The 20,415-nt window shown below is 37.3% G+C and overlaps 1 protein-coding gene across 1 annotated transcript; it reads right to left on the bottom strand.

Annotated features, from left to right (window-relative positions):
• Nucleotides 1–2,109: 2,109 nt before the first annotated feature.
• Nucleotides 2,110–3,155, bottom strand: LOC105214737 (high choriolytic enzyme 1). Its single transcript, XM_011188320.3, has 2 exons — nucleotides 2,866–3,155; nucleotides 2,110–2,806 (listed from the first exon to the last, which is right to left on the bottom strand). The coding sequence occupies exons 1-2, from the start codon at nucleotides 3,044–3,046 to the stop codon at nucleotides 2,280–2,282; spliced, it is 708 nt and encodes a 235-aa protein (XP_011186622.2). The 5' UTR covers nucleotides 3,047–3,155; the 3' UTR covers nucleotides 2,110–2,279.
• Nucleotides 3,156–20,415: the final 17,260 nt, after the last annotated feature.

Here is a 20,415-nt window from a genome sequence, read left to right as displayed (position 1 = left end):
ATATAAAGGAAGCACAAGTGAAGATATCAGAACAGAACTTTGCACAAATACTGCATTTTGTAGTGTGGCATCGCCCTTCTCCTTCATAAGTTTTCAAGGCCTCATATATCGAACAAGATGACCACAGTGCTTCTAATAATTTTTTAACGAAAAATATAAGTAAGTCTCTGAGATATTTTGAAGAAATTCAGAGGAAATATTTTGGTTCTAATAATATGTCTCCGTGCCAAAAATTAGTGAAATCGGGTCATAACTTCTACCTCTTTCATTGGACTTTATCCCGATATGTGGGTCAAATTATGTGTTATATTAATAAAATTAAGTAAATAAATTTCGAGAGTCTCTTTATTTATTATGAAGATATCACATTTTTCCTAAGTGGAGCTTGATACTTAACTTAATCTTTCAAATCGCTTCATAAGGATGGAAACTGATTATTTTTTTACTTTTTTATATGCATTTGTAGTATTTACTTATTCAAAGTATATATTTATACTCTCTCAACAAATTTGATAGCAACAAAATTGCTAGAGAGTATTATAGTTTTGTTCATATAACGGTTGTTTGTAACACCCAAAACTAAAAGAGTTAGATGTAGAGTCATATATACCAAAGTGATCAGGGTGACGAGTAGATTTGAAATCCGGATGTCTGTCCGTCCGTCCGTCTGTCCGTCTGTCCGTCTGTCCGTCTGTGCAAGCTGTAACTTGAGTAAAAATTAAGATATCTTGACGAAACTTGCACAAATATTCCTTGGCACCATAAGAAGATCAAGTTCGAAAATGGGCAGAATCGGACCATTGCCACGCCCACAAAATGGTGAAAACCAAAAACACATAAAGTGTCATAACTAAGCCATAAATGAAGATATAAAAGTAAAATTTGGAATACAGGATCGCACTAGGATGGGGCATATTTGCATGTAATTTTTTTGGGGAAGTGGGCGTGGCCCCGCCCACAAATCGGTTATTTGTATTTAACTCGCAAACTAATAAAGCTATATAAACCAAACTTTCTGCAGTCAGTTCTCTTACATACCCCACCACACACCATGAAAATAGTTGAAATCGGATAATAACCACGCCCACCTCCAATACAAAGGTTGGGTTGAAAATTACTAAAGGTGAGTTAACTCACTAACGAAAAACGTCAGAAACACTAAATTTTGCAGAAGAAATAGCAGAAGGTATCTGTACTCAGATTTTTTTACAAAATGGAAAATGGGTGTTGCATCGCTTATGTGTCAAAAACCATATATGAGGAACTACTCGACCGATTCGAATGAAATTCGGTATATAATATTTTCTTGGCACCTTGATACCACGGAAAAAAATCGAAAAATCGAATCGAAATCGGTTCACAACTACTACTACTTTCCTTATAACTCAATTTTGAAATCCATCTTATTCCTTCACTTTATAATGTAAACATAAGGAACCAATGAAGATAACGGAATAAAACTTTACACAATTAGTGCATATCATCTCTGGCTTCACTTGTGAAAAAATTGTCGAAAACGGACCATAACTATTCAAGGCCCCAGATATCGAACATGTTGAACTCAGCGCCTAAGGATAAATTTTAACCGAAAATATGGGTAAATCTCTCAGATATCTCAATTTAATTCAGAGAAAATTGTTTTCTTCTAATAGTGTGTCTCTGTTCCGAAAATTATTAAAATCGGGTCATAACATTTCCATATACCTCATTGTAGGTTTTTCAAAGAGTATAGCTCCCATATACCTAATTATAGGGTTTTCAAAAATACGGTGAGCATTATTCCGCATATATGTATTGGTTAAATTTCTTCAATAAATTGCGAGAGTATAAAGTGTTCCGTTGCACCCGAACTTAGCCTTTCCTTACTTGTTAAATGCTATAATACTTATCCGTTACCAAGATCGCAATGAATCTCAGAGAGAGAGAGGGAGAAAGGATACCACAGCAAATCGCGATAGCAACATTTCTAAAAGTTCTTTGAGATCGATATATAAAAACCGATTTTGATTAATTAATTAATCATTGGCTATACTTACCTACATACACTATTGTAATTATTAAGTTAAGTGACTTTTGCAAATGTTGAAATTATGAGTTTAAACTTTATTATAAATATTGATAAAAATAGTACATATATTCATAGTTCCCATGGTTACTAATTGCGAAATTGAATTTAGTAACATCGGAAAAAATAATATGATTTATAAAGGGTTACACTAGATATATTAGTACATATGTATATACATCGTTATATACATTTCCCCGCCGACCTTAGCTTTCTAATCCATACTGCAATTATACTTTTTATTCAAACTGATTATATTGGACTTGCTTAAAGTTCCAACCTGGTCCATTAAAACGATCGGTATTTTTTTCAACGACACTATAGTCTCTTCACCGCTGTCCGCGTTATAAGTAGCCGGAGAATGCATAATACTACCGTTATCGTATTCTACACCAAAATCTTCAACTATATCCTTACTGTAATTTGTAAAAGGATATGCAAAACCCGGCAAAATATTTCCAATGACATATTTAGTAATAAAAGGGCGAAAACTTAGGGACTCATGAACAATGTCGAGTGCAGTAAATAAAGTTCTCATTAGAGATCTGGTATTATGACAACCAAAATTATCCGGTACTATTAATGTTGTCCTGGTACCCGTAGTTACTGCTGTTAATTCACATCTGTTTTTCGTTATATCGAGTAAAGATCGCTGGCGATCGCATACCTCTACAAAACGTAGGCATGAAACGTCTTCCACGATCTTCATTGCACCTTTTATAAAAGCTTTTCGATCATTCCCTAAATGCAAACTCTTCATTAGTTAAACTGAAGACACAAACATACATAAGTTCATTTACCAAATTCACTTATAAATTCATAGTAGAGAAGCCAAGGTCGATTTGAATCTCTCATACCACTGCGTTGTGACACTGTTAAGTCGGGATTCAGTTCAGGATCTTCCATTGGTGGATCTAGTGGAGGTAGAGTTCGACTTGCACCAATAACCGAAAGCAGCGCCAAACTCAGAAAGGTTCTCATTTCTGCTGAGCAAAATTTCAAATTTTCGAATAATTATTTTCCGCACTCCAATACAACTAATAAAGCCCTCTGGACATGAACTAGTACCTATGTGAACGTCAACATTTATATTGCATTTTATACAAATTGGACTCTATCGCATGTTTAATTAACTTGGTTTCAAATTAAATTTGTCATTAGAAAGTATTAAAACATATTTCTCTAACTAACCAAATGTTTTAATTAAGTAATTAATAATTGCAAAACAGAACAAAATAAACTAATAAGAAGTAAGGAAAGGCTAATTTCGTTTGCAACCGAACATTTTATACTTTTCGAACTACTATTTTTTATTTTAGAGTGATATCACATTTATTTCATATTAATAACAAAAATACTTATTAATAACAATAAATATGAAAAAAAAACATTACAAAACAAGTAAGGGAAGGCTAAATTCGTTTGCAACCGAACATTTTATACTCTCGCAATTTATTGATGTAATTTTATAAAGATAACACAATTCGACCCATATATTCGGCATGAAGACCAATAGAATTACGAAAATCATCATAAATAGTATATGGGGACTGAGGTAATTCCTGAAACGGTTTCATTCGTTTTGACCACCAAGATACAATATCGAATCGAAGACTATGCGCTCACTTAATTTTATATTACCTATAATTAGGTATTTGGGATCTATTGGAAGTTATAACCCAATTTTAACAGAGACAAACAGTTATAAGAAAAAAATTTCCTCTGAATTACATTAAAATTTCTGAGAGATTTATTTTCGGTGAAACATTACCTTTAGGCACTGAGTTCTTCTCTTTCGATATCAGGGGTTTGAAAGTCATGGTCCGATTTTGACAATTTTTCCACAAGTAATGTCACGGCTGAAATATAGTATTTGTGTAAAGTTTTATTCCGCTAACTTCATTGGTTCCTAATCGTCCGTGTGATCAGGGAAAGTGCTATGTACCGAATTTCAGTAAAATCGGTCGGGTAGTTCCTAAGATATGGCTTTTGACCCATAAGTGGGCGATGCCACGCCCATTTTTCATTTTGTAAAAAATCTGAGTGCAGCTCCGATCTGCTATTTCTACGGTAATTTAGTGTTTCTGACGTTTTTCGTTAGTGAGTTAACGCACTTTTAGTCATTGTCAACGTAACATTTGTATTGGAGGTGGGCATGGTTGTTATCCGATTTCTTTGATTTTAGTGGCTAAAAGAAATAATATAGCTTTATTTGTTTGCGAAATATATACAAAAAACCTATTTGGGGGCAGCGCCACGCCCACTTCCCCAAAAAAATTACATCCAAATATGCCCCTTACAAGTGCGATCCTTTGTTCCAAATTTTACTTATATAACTTTATTTATGGCATATTTTTTTCACCAGTTTGTGGGCATGGCCGCGGTCCGATTTTGCCCATTTTCGAAAGTAATCCTCTCACGGTCCCAAGGAACATTTGTACCAAGTTTCGTCACGATATCTCAATTTTTACTCAAGTTATCCGTTGCACTGATATATTTTCGTATATTTTTATACTCTCGCAACAAAAGTTGCTAAAGAGAGTATTATAGTTTTGTTCACATAACGGTTGTTTGTAACACCTAAAACTAAAAGAGTTAGATGTAGTCATGGTCCGATGATATATACCAAAGTGATCAGGGTGACGAGTAGATTTGAAATCCGGATGTCTGTCCGTCCGTCCGTCTGTGCAAGCTGTAACTTGAGTAAAAATTAAATGATAGAAATCGGATAATAACCACGCCCACCTCCCATACAAAGGTTAGGTTGAAAATTACTAAAAGTGGGTTAACTCACTAACGCAAAACGTCACAAATACTTAATTTCACATAAGAAATGGCAGATGGAAGCTGCATTCAGATTTTTTTACAAATTGGAAAATAGGCGTGGTGTCGCCCACTTATGGGTCAAAAACCATATCTCAGGAACTACTCGACCGATTTCAATGAAACTTGGTTTGTAATAGTTTCCTTACATCCCAATGATATGTTGTGAAAAAAGGCAAAATCGCTTCACAACCGCACCTACTTCCTATATACCAGAACTTTGAAGAAGATCTGAATCGTTTACTTTACAATATATAAAGTAAGCACTAGTGAAGATATCGGTGCAGAACTTTGCACAAATACTATGTTTTTAGTATGGCAGCCCCATTCAAAAAATCGCCGAAATCGGACTATAGGTTTTTAAGGCCCCATATATCGAACACGAGGACCTCGGTGCTTCTGACCTAATATTATGGTTTCCAACTTTTAATTGTATAAAGATATATATGACGAATATGTGGGTAAAATTGTTTATTATATAATATTAATAAAGTTAAATAAATAAATTGCGAGAGTATAAAATGTTCGCTTACACCCGAACTTAGCCCTTCCTTACTTGTTTAAATATACTTTTGCTTTAATTTTTTAAATTTTTTATCATAACATCGTTTTAGGGAGGATGACGAAATCTTATCATCTATATTCAGATTCATATTAGGCTTTAGGTTACGCAAAGGGTTTTCGACTTCACTAATTCGCATTTTTATTGTGACAAATTCTTCATCTTCTGATGCTGATAATTTAATGATTTAATAATTTAATTTAATTTAATTTTAATTATTTAAACTTTTTTGAATTGGTTAGAAATGTTATCCAGTTAATTATTTACGTTTTTGCGCTATTTTATCCTTAATTTTTCTTTCGAATATCAAAACAATAATTTTCGGCTTTTCTTAGCAGAAGCAAGAACAACGTTTAAGAGGATGTTCCAGAGTGTTCTATAATTTCCACTTAGAGACATTTATAATTGTTTTTGTTTAAAAAAAAATATATAAAAATATATGTAGGCCTTATAACAAAAAGTAATGACAGTAACGAAAGAGTTGGATTGACTTTCAATATCTTAATCAGCTCACCTTTAATAAGATTGCTCGCATGCTTAATATAACAATTAGGGCTGCCTAATAAACTAAACAATGATTTTAGTAAAATATCATTAAAAGGCAGAAACATGAATCTCATGCGCTACGAGGTTGTCCTTTTGAAAGGATTACCGTGAGGCTGTCAAAGAGGTTTAATAATTCAATGAATGTGGGAATTAATTCGGTCGCCTGTAGCAGCATACCGAGAAATTAGGTAATGCTTGCTTTGAAAAGCTACTTAACTCAAGCGATTACATATGCATAGTTGTCTGCGTAAACAGATTTATGCAAATAGTTGTAAACACACGATAAGCATATGCACTAAAGCACCCATCTACGTCAGCAAATAATGTTTAGGTTACTTGCTTAATGCAATAATAATAGCCACAATAACAGTAAATTGCGCTATGTGACGCCCACATATGTATGTACGTATGTGTTTGCATAGATAGCGGTTTATATGTGAGATTTATGTATATAATCTATATACATTAGGGTGTTCCAAAAAGCTAACTAATTTTACATCATACTACTGAAAAAGTGTTTTTTAATAAGAGCGCTACCAAAGTTTTTTTTTTTCAAATAAAACAAAAACCGGATATCAATGAAATTCTTTATTCCTGTGAAATTACATTCGATGCCATTATGTATGGATCTGTATTTCGTTTGCATGGCCACCACGAGCGCACTTGCAGAAGTCCAGACGCTGAACCCAATTTTCGACGGTTTTCAAACATAAATCGGCCGATACTGCTACAATTCACGTTTGATATTCGTATGAAGTTCATCAATCGTCACTGCCAATAGTCTAACGTCGTCATAGCCGACGAATAAGGCGGCCAATTGACTGGACCATTTCGTGAGATAACAAGTTCACCAAACTTAGTTTTCAATAAATCGATTTTTGATTTGTTTTGTGGCTTGTGGAGCCGTCCTGTTGGAACCACATATTGTCCAAGTCCATATCATCCAATAAGGGCCAATTATAGAGCCGTATGCATTTGGGAATCAATCACAATAACGTGCCGGTCTTGTTCATCACGGATGACGCCACTGGCCCATAAATCGCACCAAACCGTAATTTTTCGGAATGCAATGGTAACTCATGGAATACGTGTGGATTACTGCCTCACCAATAACGCATATTTTCCTTATTGACGAGTTATTCAGCTAGAATTGAGTCTCATCGCTGAAGATGAATTTTCGATGAAAATCCGGATAATTTTTAAGTTGTTGCTCAGCCCAATTCACGAATATACGACGATTCAGGTGGACAATTCTTTATTCCTGTCAAATTACATTCGATGCCATTACGTATGGATCTGGATCAGTTCTTGCGTCAATTTGACATTGAAAGGATATGGGTGAACATCTTTTCGCCAAATTAGCCACAACGACGTCACAGAGATAACCAAAGCTTGAGTACGACGTATGAGAAACTGATTTGGATCTTCCTCAATTGTGCGCTAGCGGCAGCAATATTTTCAAAACTACGGGCGCTTCTTTATCTCTCTGACAGGTGAACATTTTGTATTCTGTCCATGGATTCAATTTTTTCCACTAGACGCTGAATTGTTGATCTGACATTACGATTATGACGACCATAAATAGGATAATTAAATTAAAGTTGAAGCTAAATTTTCATAATTTTATCTCGTTGTTGAATCGTATATCCTTCCATGATGAAATGGCAAACTTTACTAAAAAGAAAAGTCAAAATATGGTGTCGTTTGCTTTCTCTATCGGTGTACTTTTGTAGAGTGCCCCCCAAAAAAAAAACCGCAAATGAAATTCGCGTGGATATTTTTGGTGAAAATGAAAGAGCACCAACGGTAGAAATCGTCAAAAATCATTTAAGAGAAAAATTACTGTTTTGGAGGATTTCTCGGAAGAAGCCACTGCGGTCTGAGCGAAATCGTAAACAACGACTTCAATTCACGAGGAAATACCGTCATTGGACTCTAAAGGAGTGGAAAAGAGTCATATTTTCGGATGGAACTAAAATAAATACACTTTCACCAGATGGAAAAACTTTCGTTCGGCGTCCACGAAGTAAAGGGTTTGACCCCAAGTACAGCCGCCCCACGCTGCAGTACGGCAGTGGTACTATAATGATATGTGATGTTGTGTCATGAAGGGGTGTTGGGCCTAGAACAAAAATTGAGGGTCATATGGAACAGTACTAGTATATTTCTATACTGAGCGGTGTAATGCTTCAATATTTCGACGACAATATTCATCTTACTTGGCTGTCTCAGAATCTCAGAGGGCAATTAAAAACGAAGCTTCGATTAAACAAAATCGGGAATTTCATCGAACAATTAGGAAGGGTAAAGATAGAATGGAGAGCAATTTCCAGAAGCATATGTGAAAAGTTAATTGAATCAATGCCTCGCAGATGTCAAGCCTTTTATTCAAATAACGATTTTTCCATAAAATATTAACTTTTCAATAACAAAATATCAAACGTTGCTAATTGCGTGACCGAGAGGTTTTAGTAGATCTTTTTTCAAATAGTGAAAAACGTAGTGCAGAATAAAATAAAATTAAAAAACAACATATTATTTAAAAAGCAACGAAATATCGCTTAATTAAACTCAAAAAGTTCAAATTTTTCTAGTCAACTTTTCGATTTATGAATGATTACATGACTCAAACAGCAGCGTTGCTAATTAGTTGGCCGTAGCTGTATATATAATAAGATAATACACAATTTGTCCCATGTATTAGACACACAGTCTACTAGCATAACGAAAATCTTTATACATAGTATATGGAAGCTGGGGTAATTCCTGGATCGATTTCAACAATTTTTTTTGGCACTTAGCTACATCCAGTGCAAATTATAAATTAAATTAACTAAATACGTAATTTAAGGCGACACCGAATTGTGTTTAATAATAACGGTATTTTAATCATTTTAAAACAGATATCTGTATCTTTCGAGACACCCTAAAATAAGTATATTGTAGTTATGCTTATTAAATATATGTATGCACTACGTGTACTATGTAGTTAAAAAATTAAAAATTTCTACAATGAAACGGAAATATATATTTTTATTCGTTAATCGGTAATACATTTCACAAAAAGCTGAAATTGTTTGAACTTTCATTTTACACACTCACCACTAAGTAAATACATATATAAACACACAAATGATTTACAAATCGAATAAAAGTACCGTTACGGCTATTTGCCGGCAATTGGCTGCAAAAGTATAAAGCCCCCCTGCGACTGTGCAACAACAACTCGTACCTCATGAATATAAATTGGCAGCGCCTGTCGGCATACGACCATTACCGTTGTCGTATTGCAAAAGATTCAACGGCAATTATAAACGACGAAAGTCGGCACATACTATAACTGCCGAGAGCTAGCAAGTGCAATCGCCCAACCAGCCATCAGGTGCTGGATATCCACTTTCTCCCAACTTACTACGCCGCCAACTCCCCCACTTTCGGCGCTCCTTGCGTGAATTCGCTAGTTATTTTTGCGCGCGTTGCTTCTTATTGAGCCGAGCATAACTATGGACCACCGCAGATCCCATTGGGTATTTAACACGCTTGACTTATGACCTCTTAATGCACAGCGTCTGTAAGGCAGAGGCTGTTGCCGCCATTACTGACATAATTTCAAGATGGCCCATGTTAACAGTTATTTATTTATTTTTCCTTCTCGCACAACCACTTACTGTGCGGCGCAGTTGGTCGCGCTCATTGTTGCTGCGCCTTTTCGTTTGTTTTCGCCCCTCGTGCTCTCTGCTCTTTCTAGGTTGGCAAGATACTCCTCGATGTTAGGATGTACGATGGTGTTCTTACTGCTTTGTTGCTTTTGTAATCTTGTGGGTATCATGGTTGGTTAGCTGCGCAAATATTCCCCTAAATGAGGTGAGTTGGCGAATTTTTTTACGAAATGCTTTAAAGCCGGAAAAGTAAGAGTGTGTTGAAAGTGAAAGCTCATGATAAATGTGAGAATAAATTTAAGCTTTGCGAAATACAATTTTATGAAGGATCTGCAAAGGATATCATAGCAGATTAGCTGTTGCCATGTGTGGTTCATATAATTGCAGGTTGGCTATAGTATTTTTCTTTATTTGATATGTCGTGACGTTTCTTAATGGTTTCATTTTTGAAAACTTTCTTATATTTTTCTCGTATAAAATTATTTGTTTATATGGTCTACTTTAATCAAAACCCAAACTCAATCTCAAACGAATTTAATTGTTCTGTTCACAAGACTATTATATGCCACATTATTCAAGCTTTATAACCAAATCAAGAGGTTTAATAGCTATATTCAGAATTTCAGAACTGGGCCCTAAATAATTCCTTGCGGGATGTCGGACTATGTCAATGTCTCATACAACCCATCGTTCTTTCGTCTGCGGTATTGGGACTTGCCAATTTTCAAACGACCATAACAAATTTTACTCTCGAAAACTCCTAGTGCCATCTCATCGGATGTTGACATCGTCCACGCTTCTGCACCATACATCAGGACGGGAATAATGAGGGGCTTCTAGAGTTTCGGTTTTTGTTCGTTGAGAGAGGATTTTACTTTTTGTTTGTTTAATGATTCTACGTTGGATTTCAAGGCCGACTGTTTGTCTGATGACATGAAATATTTCGTTTTGTCCTCTTACACTACCAAGCCCATCCATGGTTTCGCAGAACTAACGGCGCGCGGTTGTTGTGTCAAATGATATCGATATAATCGGCGTACGCCAGTAGAAGAAGATATTATCTTCTCTATTTAGCTCTGCAGCTCATACTATTTTCGCAAGCATCAGGTTAAATAAGTCACACGATAGTGACTAAAACCTCGTTTTGTATAGAATGGCTCGGAGAGGTGGTTCCTGATACGGACACAGCCGTAGTGGCATAGAGGCAACTCCTTTTCGTGCTATCGAAAGCAGCTTTACAAACGACAAAGAGATGGTGTGTGTCGATCCCCTTTTCACGGGTCTTTTCCCAGATTTGACGTATGGCGAATCAGTTGTAGATTTTCCAGTTGTAAAACCACACTGATAAGGTCCAATGAGTATGTTGACGGTGGACTTTAGCCGCTCGATAGAATCTTATATGCGATAACTACCGTGGAATAGTTGGCGCAGATTGTGGGGACTTATTATGAAAGTCCTGTTGTTGTAAAATCCTTAAGTTAAGAAAGTTGTAAAATCCTTAGAAGTTTTCAAACTATGAATTAAGTACTTGATTTATTCTGATAGTATTGCTCGAAATAAGATCCATATCATGGACTAGATTAATTTATCATTAAGCAGGCATCGAGATGCTCTTTAGGTTCTTTAAATATTTACTGCTGTTCTTACATATCCCCTCCCTCTTACATACTTACATACTTACTTTTTTGATAAATATGAAATGCATATGCCTAATCGATTTTGATTTACGTGAAATATTCACATAATTACATATACAAACCCACCTATGAGTTGTTGAATAGTCAGCCCAATCAAGCTAATTGCCGACAAAACAGTTTAAATTTGATGATGAAGTGGAAATGAGAGTCAATACATTTGTATGTATGAAATTGCTGTTGTATGCAGGCAAGAAGCTATAATTTTTCGCTTCTGGATTCGTCTGACTTGATTAGCAGTTACAAAACGCCCGGAGGCGTTTCATCGCAAATTGCCCAATTTCCTTTAAATCACGAAGTGTGCTGAACGTTTAGTGTGGGTGTGTGTAGAGAGAGAAGGGCGGTGAAGTAGAGATTAATAGGCGAAGGGTTAAAGAAGGTGAGCATTGTAGCAAGAACATAAACATCGTAGACACACTCCTATTTCAGGGATGTTTACGTAATCTAATAAAAGATTTTGCTCGTTTGATTGCTCAGTTTTACACACAGTCTAAATGAAAGCCATCAGGTCCTTTAATAGGATGTACTACACCGGTGGCAAGAGATCAGAAATCGCTATGGGCTGCTTTCTGCTAAATAGCAAGTAAGGAGGAAGTAAGTTCGGCTGTAATCGAAATGGAATTATTACTTTTACCGTTTCTACGAAAGTCGGTGTCACGTTATTGGAACGGTACCGGATGTATATCCGCCCAAGTACTGTAAAATCAACAGCATTCCCTCAAATTATTAATTATCAACAACACTATTCGCTGAGAAAAGAATATCTGGGATACCTACCTTCAAGTGAACAGAACACAGAAGTTCAGACAATGTGTTATATTAAAGCTGGGGAAGGTTTTGGACCCGGAAAATTATATTTCAAAACGATGGCATTAAGTAGATAGAAGTGATAGAAGCAATTTAAGGAAGGTGAAAATCAACGAGAACTCAAGATTGCTTATAATATCGGACAAATAAACCATTATGTGGTTCCCAAAAAAAACATTTTTTTTCAGTTTTTATAAACAACCGTAAGTTGCACAAAACTATTGTACCCTGCGTAACATGTTACGTTCGTATAAAATATATTTCCCATAAGCCCTTAGTACCTCAGCCTAATTCGAAATCGTCAGCTTGCGCTCAACAACTCAAAACCCATGGCCGCAGTGGAAACAGACCACAATTGAGCTTTGAGCAGCGATTTTCCGGAATTTGATGTGGCTAATACGAACAAGTGTACAGTGAGTCGGCATTTGGCGAACAGGTGAATAGCCAACGGTATAAAGCGCAGCCAAATGCCCAGCTGACGACCGGATGCAGTTGTAGCAGTGCAATGGGAGACCTTCGCTTTAGTGTGTGACCATAAATAGCCATTGAAATGCTTTTAAGCGATGCTATGGCCGCGGCAATTGAATGCCCCAAAGTGTACCCTTGCCCAGCCATATTAGCACAACAATTAGCCGAAAGCGCTGCAAATGCTCAAACATCCAATTTCACCGGAAATGATGCTGATGATGATGATGCCGCTGATGTATTGCCGATGCTAACAATTTAGCAATCGCTCATGTTTGCCAGCAATTATTTATCGTATGCTGAAACAAATTACAAATTAATGCCTGAATTCCATTGCCTTAACATGCATACGATAATTGATTGCGTACCAATGACCCTGCAGACGTCATCAACGAGCAGACGCAAATTGACTGACATACAGGTATTTAAATTTTCAAATCTCCTGGGTACAAAAATAATAATAATAATGTGACCGGTGTAACACTGGCAGATTATGAGCCGGAAGAGTTCAAAAGCAAGCTACAACGCTAACAGATATTAGGCCGAGTTTCTACTGCAAGAAGTAGTAAGAGTCTTGAGTTTTCTTTAAAAATACGAATCTAAAAACTTCTAAGAAACATGTGCTTTCACTAAATTATATATCAAAGCTTCGTGTTACTGAAATAAAATATCCCGCTCTATGAAATGGCCTCTAAACTTCGGACTAACCGTTGTTATTTCACAAAACAATCACATTCTATGCCGTAAATCACACACAAAAATCTTTACCATAAATATACACAGCAAATTTAAGTGTTGTTGCTGCTGTTGTTTGCTGTTATTTACAACAAGCTCGAGTCGCATCTAGTTAATTACAATAATCGACTTGTGAATTAATTGAAATTTGACCTGTTAAAATAGGGCCGACTATTAAATACCTATATCACTGAGGTAATTTCAAAATTCAGCAAACAAAATTAGCATCAACATCACGCTCTCTGGCCAACGTGGCAAATGGGCGGGGGAACAGCAGTGTAGATTAAATTTTCATATTTCAACGTCTAAACTCACATACTCGTACATATTTGCGCAACTATATGTGTAAAAGCCGAACGCTGGTATAAACGTAAACCTTCATGAGCACAATTAAACTGATAAGAATGCCCAGTCAGCAAAATATTTCCTATTGCGAAGTAGTATGGTTGTCGAAATTATATAGAAAAATTATCCAAATTTCCGCATATTCATCGGTAAAATTTTCTTGTTTCAATTTCAATTTAAATATGAGGCAAATCTCTTATTCTATATATATATATACATAACTTGAGTAAAAATTTAAATATCTCAATGAAACTTGGAACACATATTCCTTAGCACTCTGAGGAGGTTGGTAATGAAAATAGGCGAAATCGAAGACCATTGCCACGCCCACAAAATGAAAAAAACCGAAAACATATTAATAGCTATAACTAAGCCATAAATCAAGCTATTGAAGTAAAATTTGGTATGAAGGATCGCACTAGGGGGGAAGTGGGCGTGGTCCCGTCCCCTACTAAGTTTTTGTACATATCTTGTAAACTACTCAAGCTATATCAAGGAAAATTTCTAAAGTCGTTTCTTTTAGGTACTACCTTATACAGTTCAAACATGGAGGAAATCGGATTATAACCACGCCCTCCTCCTGTACAAAGGTTATGTTGAAAACTACTAAAAATGCTTAAATTTACTACTACGAAACTACTCGACCAATTTCAATGAAATTCAGTTTATAATATTATCCTAGCTTCCCAATGAAAATAGTCCAAATCGGATCACAACCACGCCTACTTACCAGAACTTTGAAGTCAATCTGTATAGTTTACTTTATAGTATATCGTTTACAATATATAAAGTAAGCACTAGTGAAGATATCGGAACAGAACTTTGCAAACATACTGCATTTAAAGAGTGGCATCGCCCTTCTAAAATCGTCGAAATCGGTCCATAAGTTTTCAAGACCCTATATATCGAAAATGAGGACCTCGGTGCTTCTAACAAATTTCTGTTCTTGTACAAGCTGTATTTTCTACGCTTTCAATTTTAGATCACGACGTAAAATGAGCCAAGTCGTTCCATACGTCAGCCCGAGTTGCTGCGAACGTCGACGAATCGACTCCGCACGGTCTTCGTGTCTCCGTGAATGCGGGGTTCTCAAGATGGGTGATGGTTTTTCGAATAGTTTCCTGTTTAGTGGAAATACGAAGCTCTAACCACTCCGCTATATTATGAAAGGTAAACTTAAAGGTAATTGATACCTCCGAAAATTTCCATACTGTATGCGCTAAGCAATTTGCTCACTGGTCTTCGGCATTAATCAACATGTACGAATTCAATTTGTTTATGTGTGCGCCAGCGGCAATGCACACACTTGCACATTTGTATACCGAATATAATATAAATGTATATGACGTGACATAAATTTACTCCGATATCTGGCTGTGCCACTAAGTGTGGGTAATTACAATGTTTGTGATATGTTTGCACAAGTAACTTAACTGCTTATCCGCTTGTCCATCTCTCTCTCTGCCAGCCAGCCAGCCAGCCGTCCGGCCGAGCGGCAGGCAGTGCGACGACCAGACAGCCAATTTGTGTGCCAGCAAACGCACTGCCACCTCACGGTAAGCATAACAACAGTTCCGAGCAAGCGCCGAGAGTAGTGCAAACAAGCGCGTGGAGGGATTTGTCTGGACATTTGTGATTTAAATTTCAAAATGCTTTACAAATTTGCAAATTTCCGTAGTAGCCCCCACGGCAGCCCTCACTCGCATGTTGCTGGTGACCCAGCCGCCTGGACTTTTGGCTTCGTTGTTGGTTGTGTTTGTTGTTGTTATACTGGCTAACGCATGTCTAATGTAAGGTGAGCGGCTGTGCACGTGCGTTTTGCAGGGATCTACAATGGCATGCGTATGCCTTTTTGCCGTTGCATATATAAAACATACAACATGTGTGTGTTGTTGTTGCTTGCTCTTGTTCTACATGCCAGCGAGATTAAGATGCCAACATAAGCTTTGTGCCACTGCCAACGCATACTAACTGAGCACTTCACCTTCACCAGCGTCAGCCAACAGGATGTGCGTAGATAGCTCAGCAGATAGGCCCGAGTTGTTGTTGCTAGATGTGTGCGCTCTTGTTGATTACCAGCGCAGCAGCAGCAGAGATATAACAACAAAAAGAACAATAACAACTTGACAACTTGAAAATGTTGGCTGCGCTACGCTTGCGGTCTGGAGCTGTCGAGTTGCAAGTTGCCGCTCGCTGCACCTCCGCAGGTGCAACAAATAAGCAAATAACTGCAGAGCAAAAGCAGAAATAGCAATAGCATATGCTTTAAACAGGCCGCATATGCTGCATGTCAGTGTGATATTGCATATGTTGCATGCAACGCATACAAAGCAAGCCGCACATAGCAGCATACTAGCACACACACACGCATATATTTATCGAAGCGTTTTTGCTTTGGCTTGAATTTCGCATTGCAAATTCTGCATTTTCTCATTTAGCAATGCCCATGACATACTAAACACACACACACACACACACACAATTGAAATCCACATATTTGCATATCAAAACACACACGCACACACTGGAGTTTGCAATTCGAATTATAATTATGTGCTCACACAGCCACGCCCCCCACCTCTTAAAGCATTGTGCATACCTGGCAGCGCAACAACAGCCAGATTTCTACTCTTTGTCAAATGTATTGTGCTTTTGCTGTTGCATACAAATTATTTCGGACAGTTGTGAGTGGAAAAGCATTTAATGTGAGTCTTCTTAGAGGAATATGCACTCAGCGGTGGTTCGGGGGTATGACAGGTAAGGCTGACAACAGTATTAGTTGCAAAGCGTGTGTGCGAACGTTATATTCTTGATGGCACAAAATTACTGTTATTGCTTTGTTTATTGTAATTAGAACATCTTGAAAGACATGAGATCGAAAGGTGGAGTATTGTACATATGTAAATACGAAGTTCTAATTTTCAGCCTGTTCACAGGATTATTCACAATATTAACATTTCAGTGGCAATTTCTGGCTTAGTTTACCTTCGTTTCGTTCGATAATCTGTTTCCATCTAGACGGCAACTTCGTAATAACTTCCTTATTTGCGAAGAGCTCGGACAGCCTCTTTTCGTAAGCCTCTTTTGAGTTCAACTTTACACCAAAAAGGGCGTTCGCCATGGACAGGAACAGGTGGTATGTCACTTGGCGCTATGTGCAGGCTATGTGGTGGATGCGATAAAACCTGCCGTCCGAGTTCCCGTAGCTTCTGACGAGTCATTAACGATGTGAGTGGTCTAGCGTTCTCTTGGTGGAACACTACACCCTTCTTCAAGTTGGCCAAGTTGGACGCTTCTGGTCGATCGCTGCTTCAAGCGATACAGTTGTTATACTCTCGCAACAAAAGTTGCTTAAGAGAGTATTATAGTTTTGTTCACCTAACGGTTGTTTGTAAGTCCTAAAACTAAACGAGTTAGATATAGGGTTATATATACCAAAGTGATCAGGGTGACGAGTAAAGTTCAAATCCGGATGTCTGTCTGTCCGTCCGTCTGTCCGTCTGTCCGTCCGTGCAAGCTGTAACTTGAGTAAAAATTGAGATATCTTAATGAAACTTGGAACACGTGTTCCTTGGCACCATAAGAAGGTTAAGTTCGAAAATGGGCGGAATCGGACCACTGCCACGCCCACAAAATGACGATAACCAAAAACACATAAAGAGCTATAACTAAGCCATAAATAAAGTTATGAAAATAAAATTTGGAACATAGGATCGCATTAGGATATTGAATGTAATTTTTTTGGAAAAAAGCGTGACCCCGCCCCCAAATAGGTTTTTTATATATATCTTGCAAACCAATAAAGCTATATAAACCAAACTTTCTGCAGTAATTGCTTTTCGCCGTTTCCTTATACAGTCCAAAAATGAAAGAAATCGGATAATAACCACGCCCACCTCCCATACAAAGGTTAGGTTGAAAATGACTAAAAGTGCGTTAACTCACTAACGGGAAACGTCAGAAACACAAATGATAGCAGAAGGAAGCTGCACTCAGATCTTTTTACAAAATGGGAAATGGGCGTGGCATCGCCCACTTATGGGTCAAAAACCATATCTCAGGAACTACTCGACAGATTTCAATGAAATTCGGTATATAATATTTTATTGACACCCTGATGACATGTGTGGAAAATGGATGAAATCGGTTCACAACCACGACTACTTTCTTTATAACTCACTTTTGAATTCCATCTGAATCCTTCACTTTATAACATATACATTAGGAACCAATGATGATACCGAAATAAAACTTTACACAAATACAGTATATGATCTGTGGCATCACTTGTGAAAAAATTGTCGAAAACGGACTATAACTTTTCAAGGCCCCAGATATCGAACATGTTGAACTCAGCGCCTAAGGTTAAATTTTAACCGAAAATATGGGTAAATCTCTCAATTGTTGATTGGAAATTGTTTTCTTCCAATAGTGTGTCTCTGTTCCAAAAATTATTAAAATCGGGTCACAACATCTCTTAGCTCCCATATACATAATTATAGGTTTTGCAAAAATATCATCCCCTAGCTCCCATATACCTAATTAAAGGTTTTTCAAAAATTCGTTGGGCTTTATTACGCATATATTTATTGGTTAATATGTGATATATCTTAGCAAAATTAAGTGTGCGTATAATATTGGATATAGTGTACCTTGCTGGTGAAATTGAATGAAATCGGTTCAGGAATTACCTCAGCCCTCATACACTATATAGGACGATTTTTGTTATTCTATTAAACTTTATGCACGAATTTATGGGTAAATTTGTGCGTTATCTTAATAAAATTTCTTCAATAAATTGCGAGAGTATAAAATGTTCGATTACACCGTTGTGTCGTTTTCACCCGCTCTGAATCGTCGAAACCATTCCTCCACAGTTCAAAGTGATAGAGTACTATACCCCAAAACACCATTAATCTCACAGAACGTTTCTCTAGCGGATTTGCCTTTAACGAAGGAAAACGTTAAAATGGTGCGAATTATTTCGGCGTTAGTAAACTCCATGTTAACACGTCTATACCTGTTGAACGCAATATCCAAACTAATCATGTATAGCGTCGTTTTGTAGGTAATGTCAAGACCTTTCAAATATGTATGTATAAGATATCATAACATACTACATTTTCATTGCGGCACTTTCGGGGGTCCCTGGTATCGAACATGAGGACTTCAAGATTTTGTTTAATTTCTTGTTGAAAATATCGGTAAATACATAAATAAATTCATAGGACATGTGTTGCTACTAATAGTGTGCCTCTGTGCCAAAAATGGGCAAAATCAGGCCAATATTTCCTTGACAATCTGCTCGACATGGGTAATGCTAAAAAATTTTAAGAAAATATTAGGCGATTTACGATTTAGGGACCGAGGAGGTAATCTGGTAACGGAGCATACTGGGATTATGGAGGAAACACTTCTCCGACCTGCTGAATGGCAGTGAAAGTAGGAGATGGCGAACCGGATTCCCCAATCGATGACGATGGAATAGATATTCCATTACCCGACCATGAAGAAGAAATTCGAATAGCAATTACCCGTTTGAAGAACAACAAAGCGGTGGGACCGATGGATTACCGGCCGAGCTATTCAAATACGGCGTCGAAGAACTGATAAGGCGCATGCTTTAACTTCTTTGTAGAATATGGTAAGAAGAAAGCATGCCCGACGAAAACTAAAGCCCACCGTCAACAAACTGATTGGACCTTATCAGTGTGCCGCAGCGCACTCGCGTCTTGGCTCCCACGTCACTGTTGACAGTCATAACTTTGAAGTTGTAGATAATTTTGTATACCTAGGCACCCGCATCAACACCGATAATAATGTCAGCATTGAAATCCTACGCAGAATCACTCTTGCCAACAGGTGGACTGAGGGCTGAGTAGGCAATTGAAAAGTAAAGTCCTCTCTCGACGAATAAAAACTAAACTCTACAAGTCCCTCATCATTCGTGTCCTTCTTTATGGTGCAGAAGCATGGACGATGTCAACATCCGATGAGGCTAGCACTAGGAGTTTTCCAGAGAGAGGTTTTGCGAAAGATTTACGGTCCCTTAAACATTGGCAACGGCAAATACCGCAGACGATGGAACGATAAGCTGTATATGTTATTCGACGACATAGACGTAGTCCAGCGAAAAAAATACAGCGGCTACGCTGGCTAAGTCATGTTGTTCGAATGGACGAAAGTGGTCCAGCTCTGAACGAGTTGGATGCAGTACCCGCTGGTGGAAGCCGAAGGAAGGACCAGGTGGAGAAGACCTGGCTTCGCTTGGTATTACCAATTGGCGCCAAACTGCTAAAAGGAGAAATGGGTGGCGCGCTGACTCGACAATAATCGCGTAAGCGGTATCTACGCCAGTCAAGAAGAAGATGTTAGATATATTAGCAAAATTAAGTAAACGTAAAATTTTTAATTTAATGTAGCTTGGTAGCGGAAATGGATGAAAACGGTCCAGAAATAATCCATATACAATATATAATGAATTGCGGTTTTCTAGTGGACTTTATACCGAATATACGCGACGAATTGTATGTTATCTTAAATAAATAAATTGCGAGAGTTTAAAAATATAAAAAAATGGGCGAAATCGAACCATTGCCAAGTTATAAAGGTAATATTTGATATAAAGGAACGCATAAGTAAGTAGGCTATGTTGAAAATTACTAACTAACGTTGTGTTAGCTCACTAATGGAAACAGCAGAAACACTTAATTT

This window comes from Zeugodacus cucurbitae, chromosome 3 (assembly GCF_028554725.1).
Source record: "Zeugodacus cucurbitae isolate PBARC_wt_2022May chromosome 3, idZeuCucr1.2, whole genome shotgun sequence".
In the NCBI taxonomy this organism is placed as follows: Eukaryota; Metazoa; Arthropoda; class Insecta; order Diptera; family Tephritidae; genus Zeugodacus; species Zeugodacus cucurbitae.
Note: the sequence above shows the minus strand (reverse complement) of the source record. Positions and strands in the feature narration are given on the sequence as shown.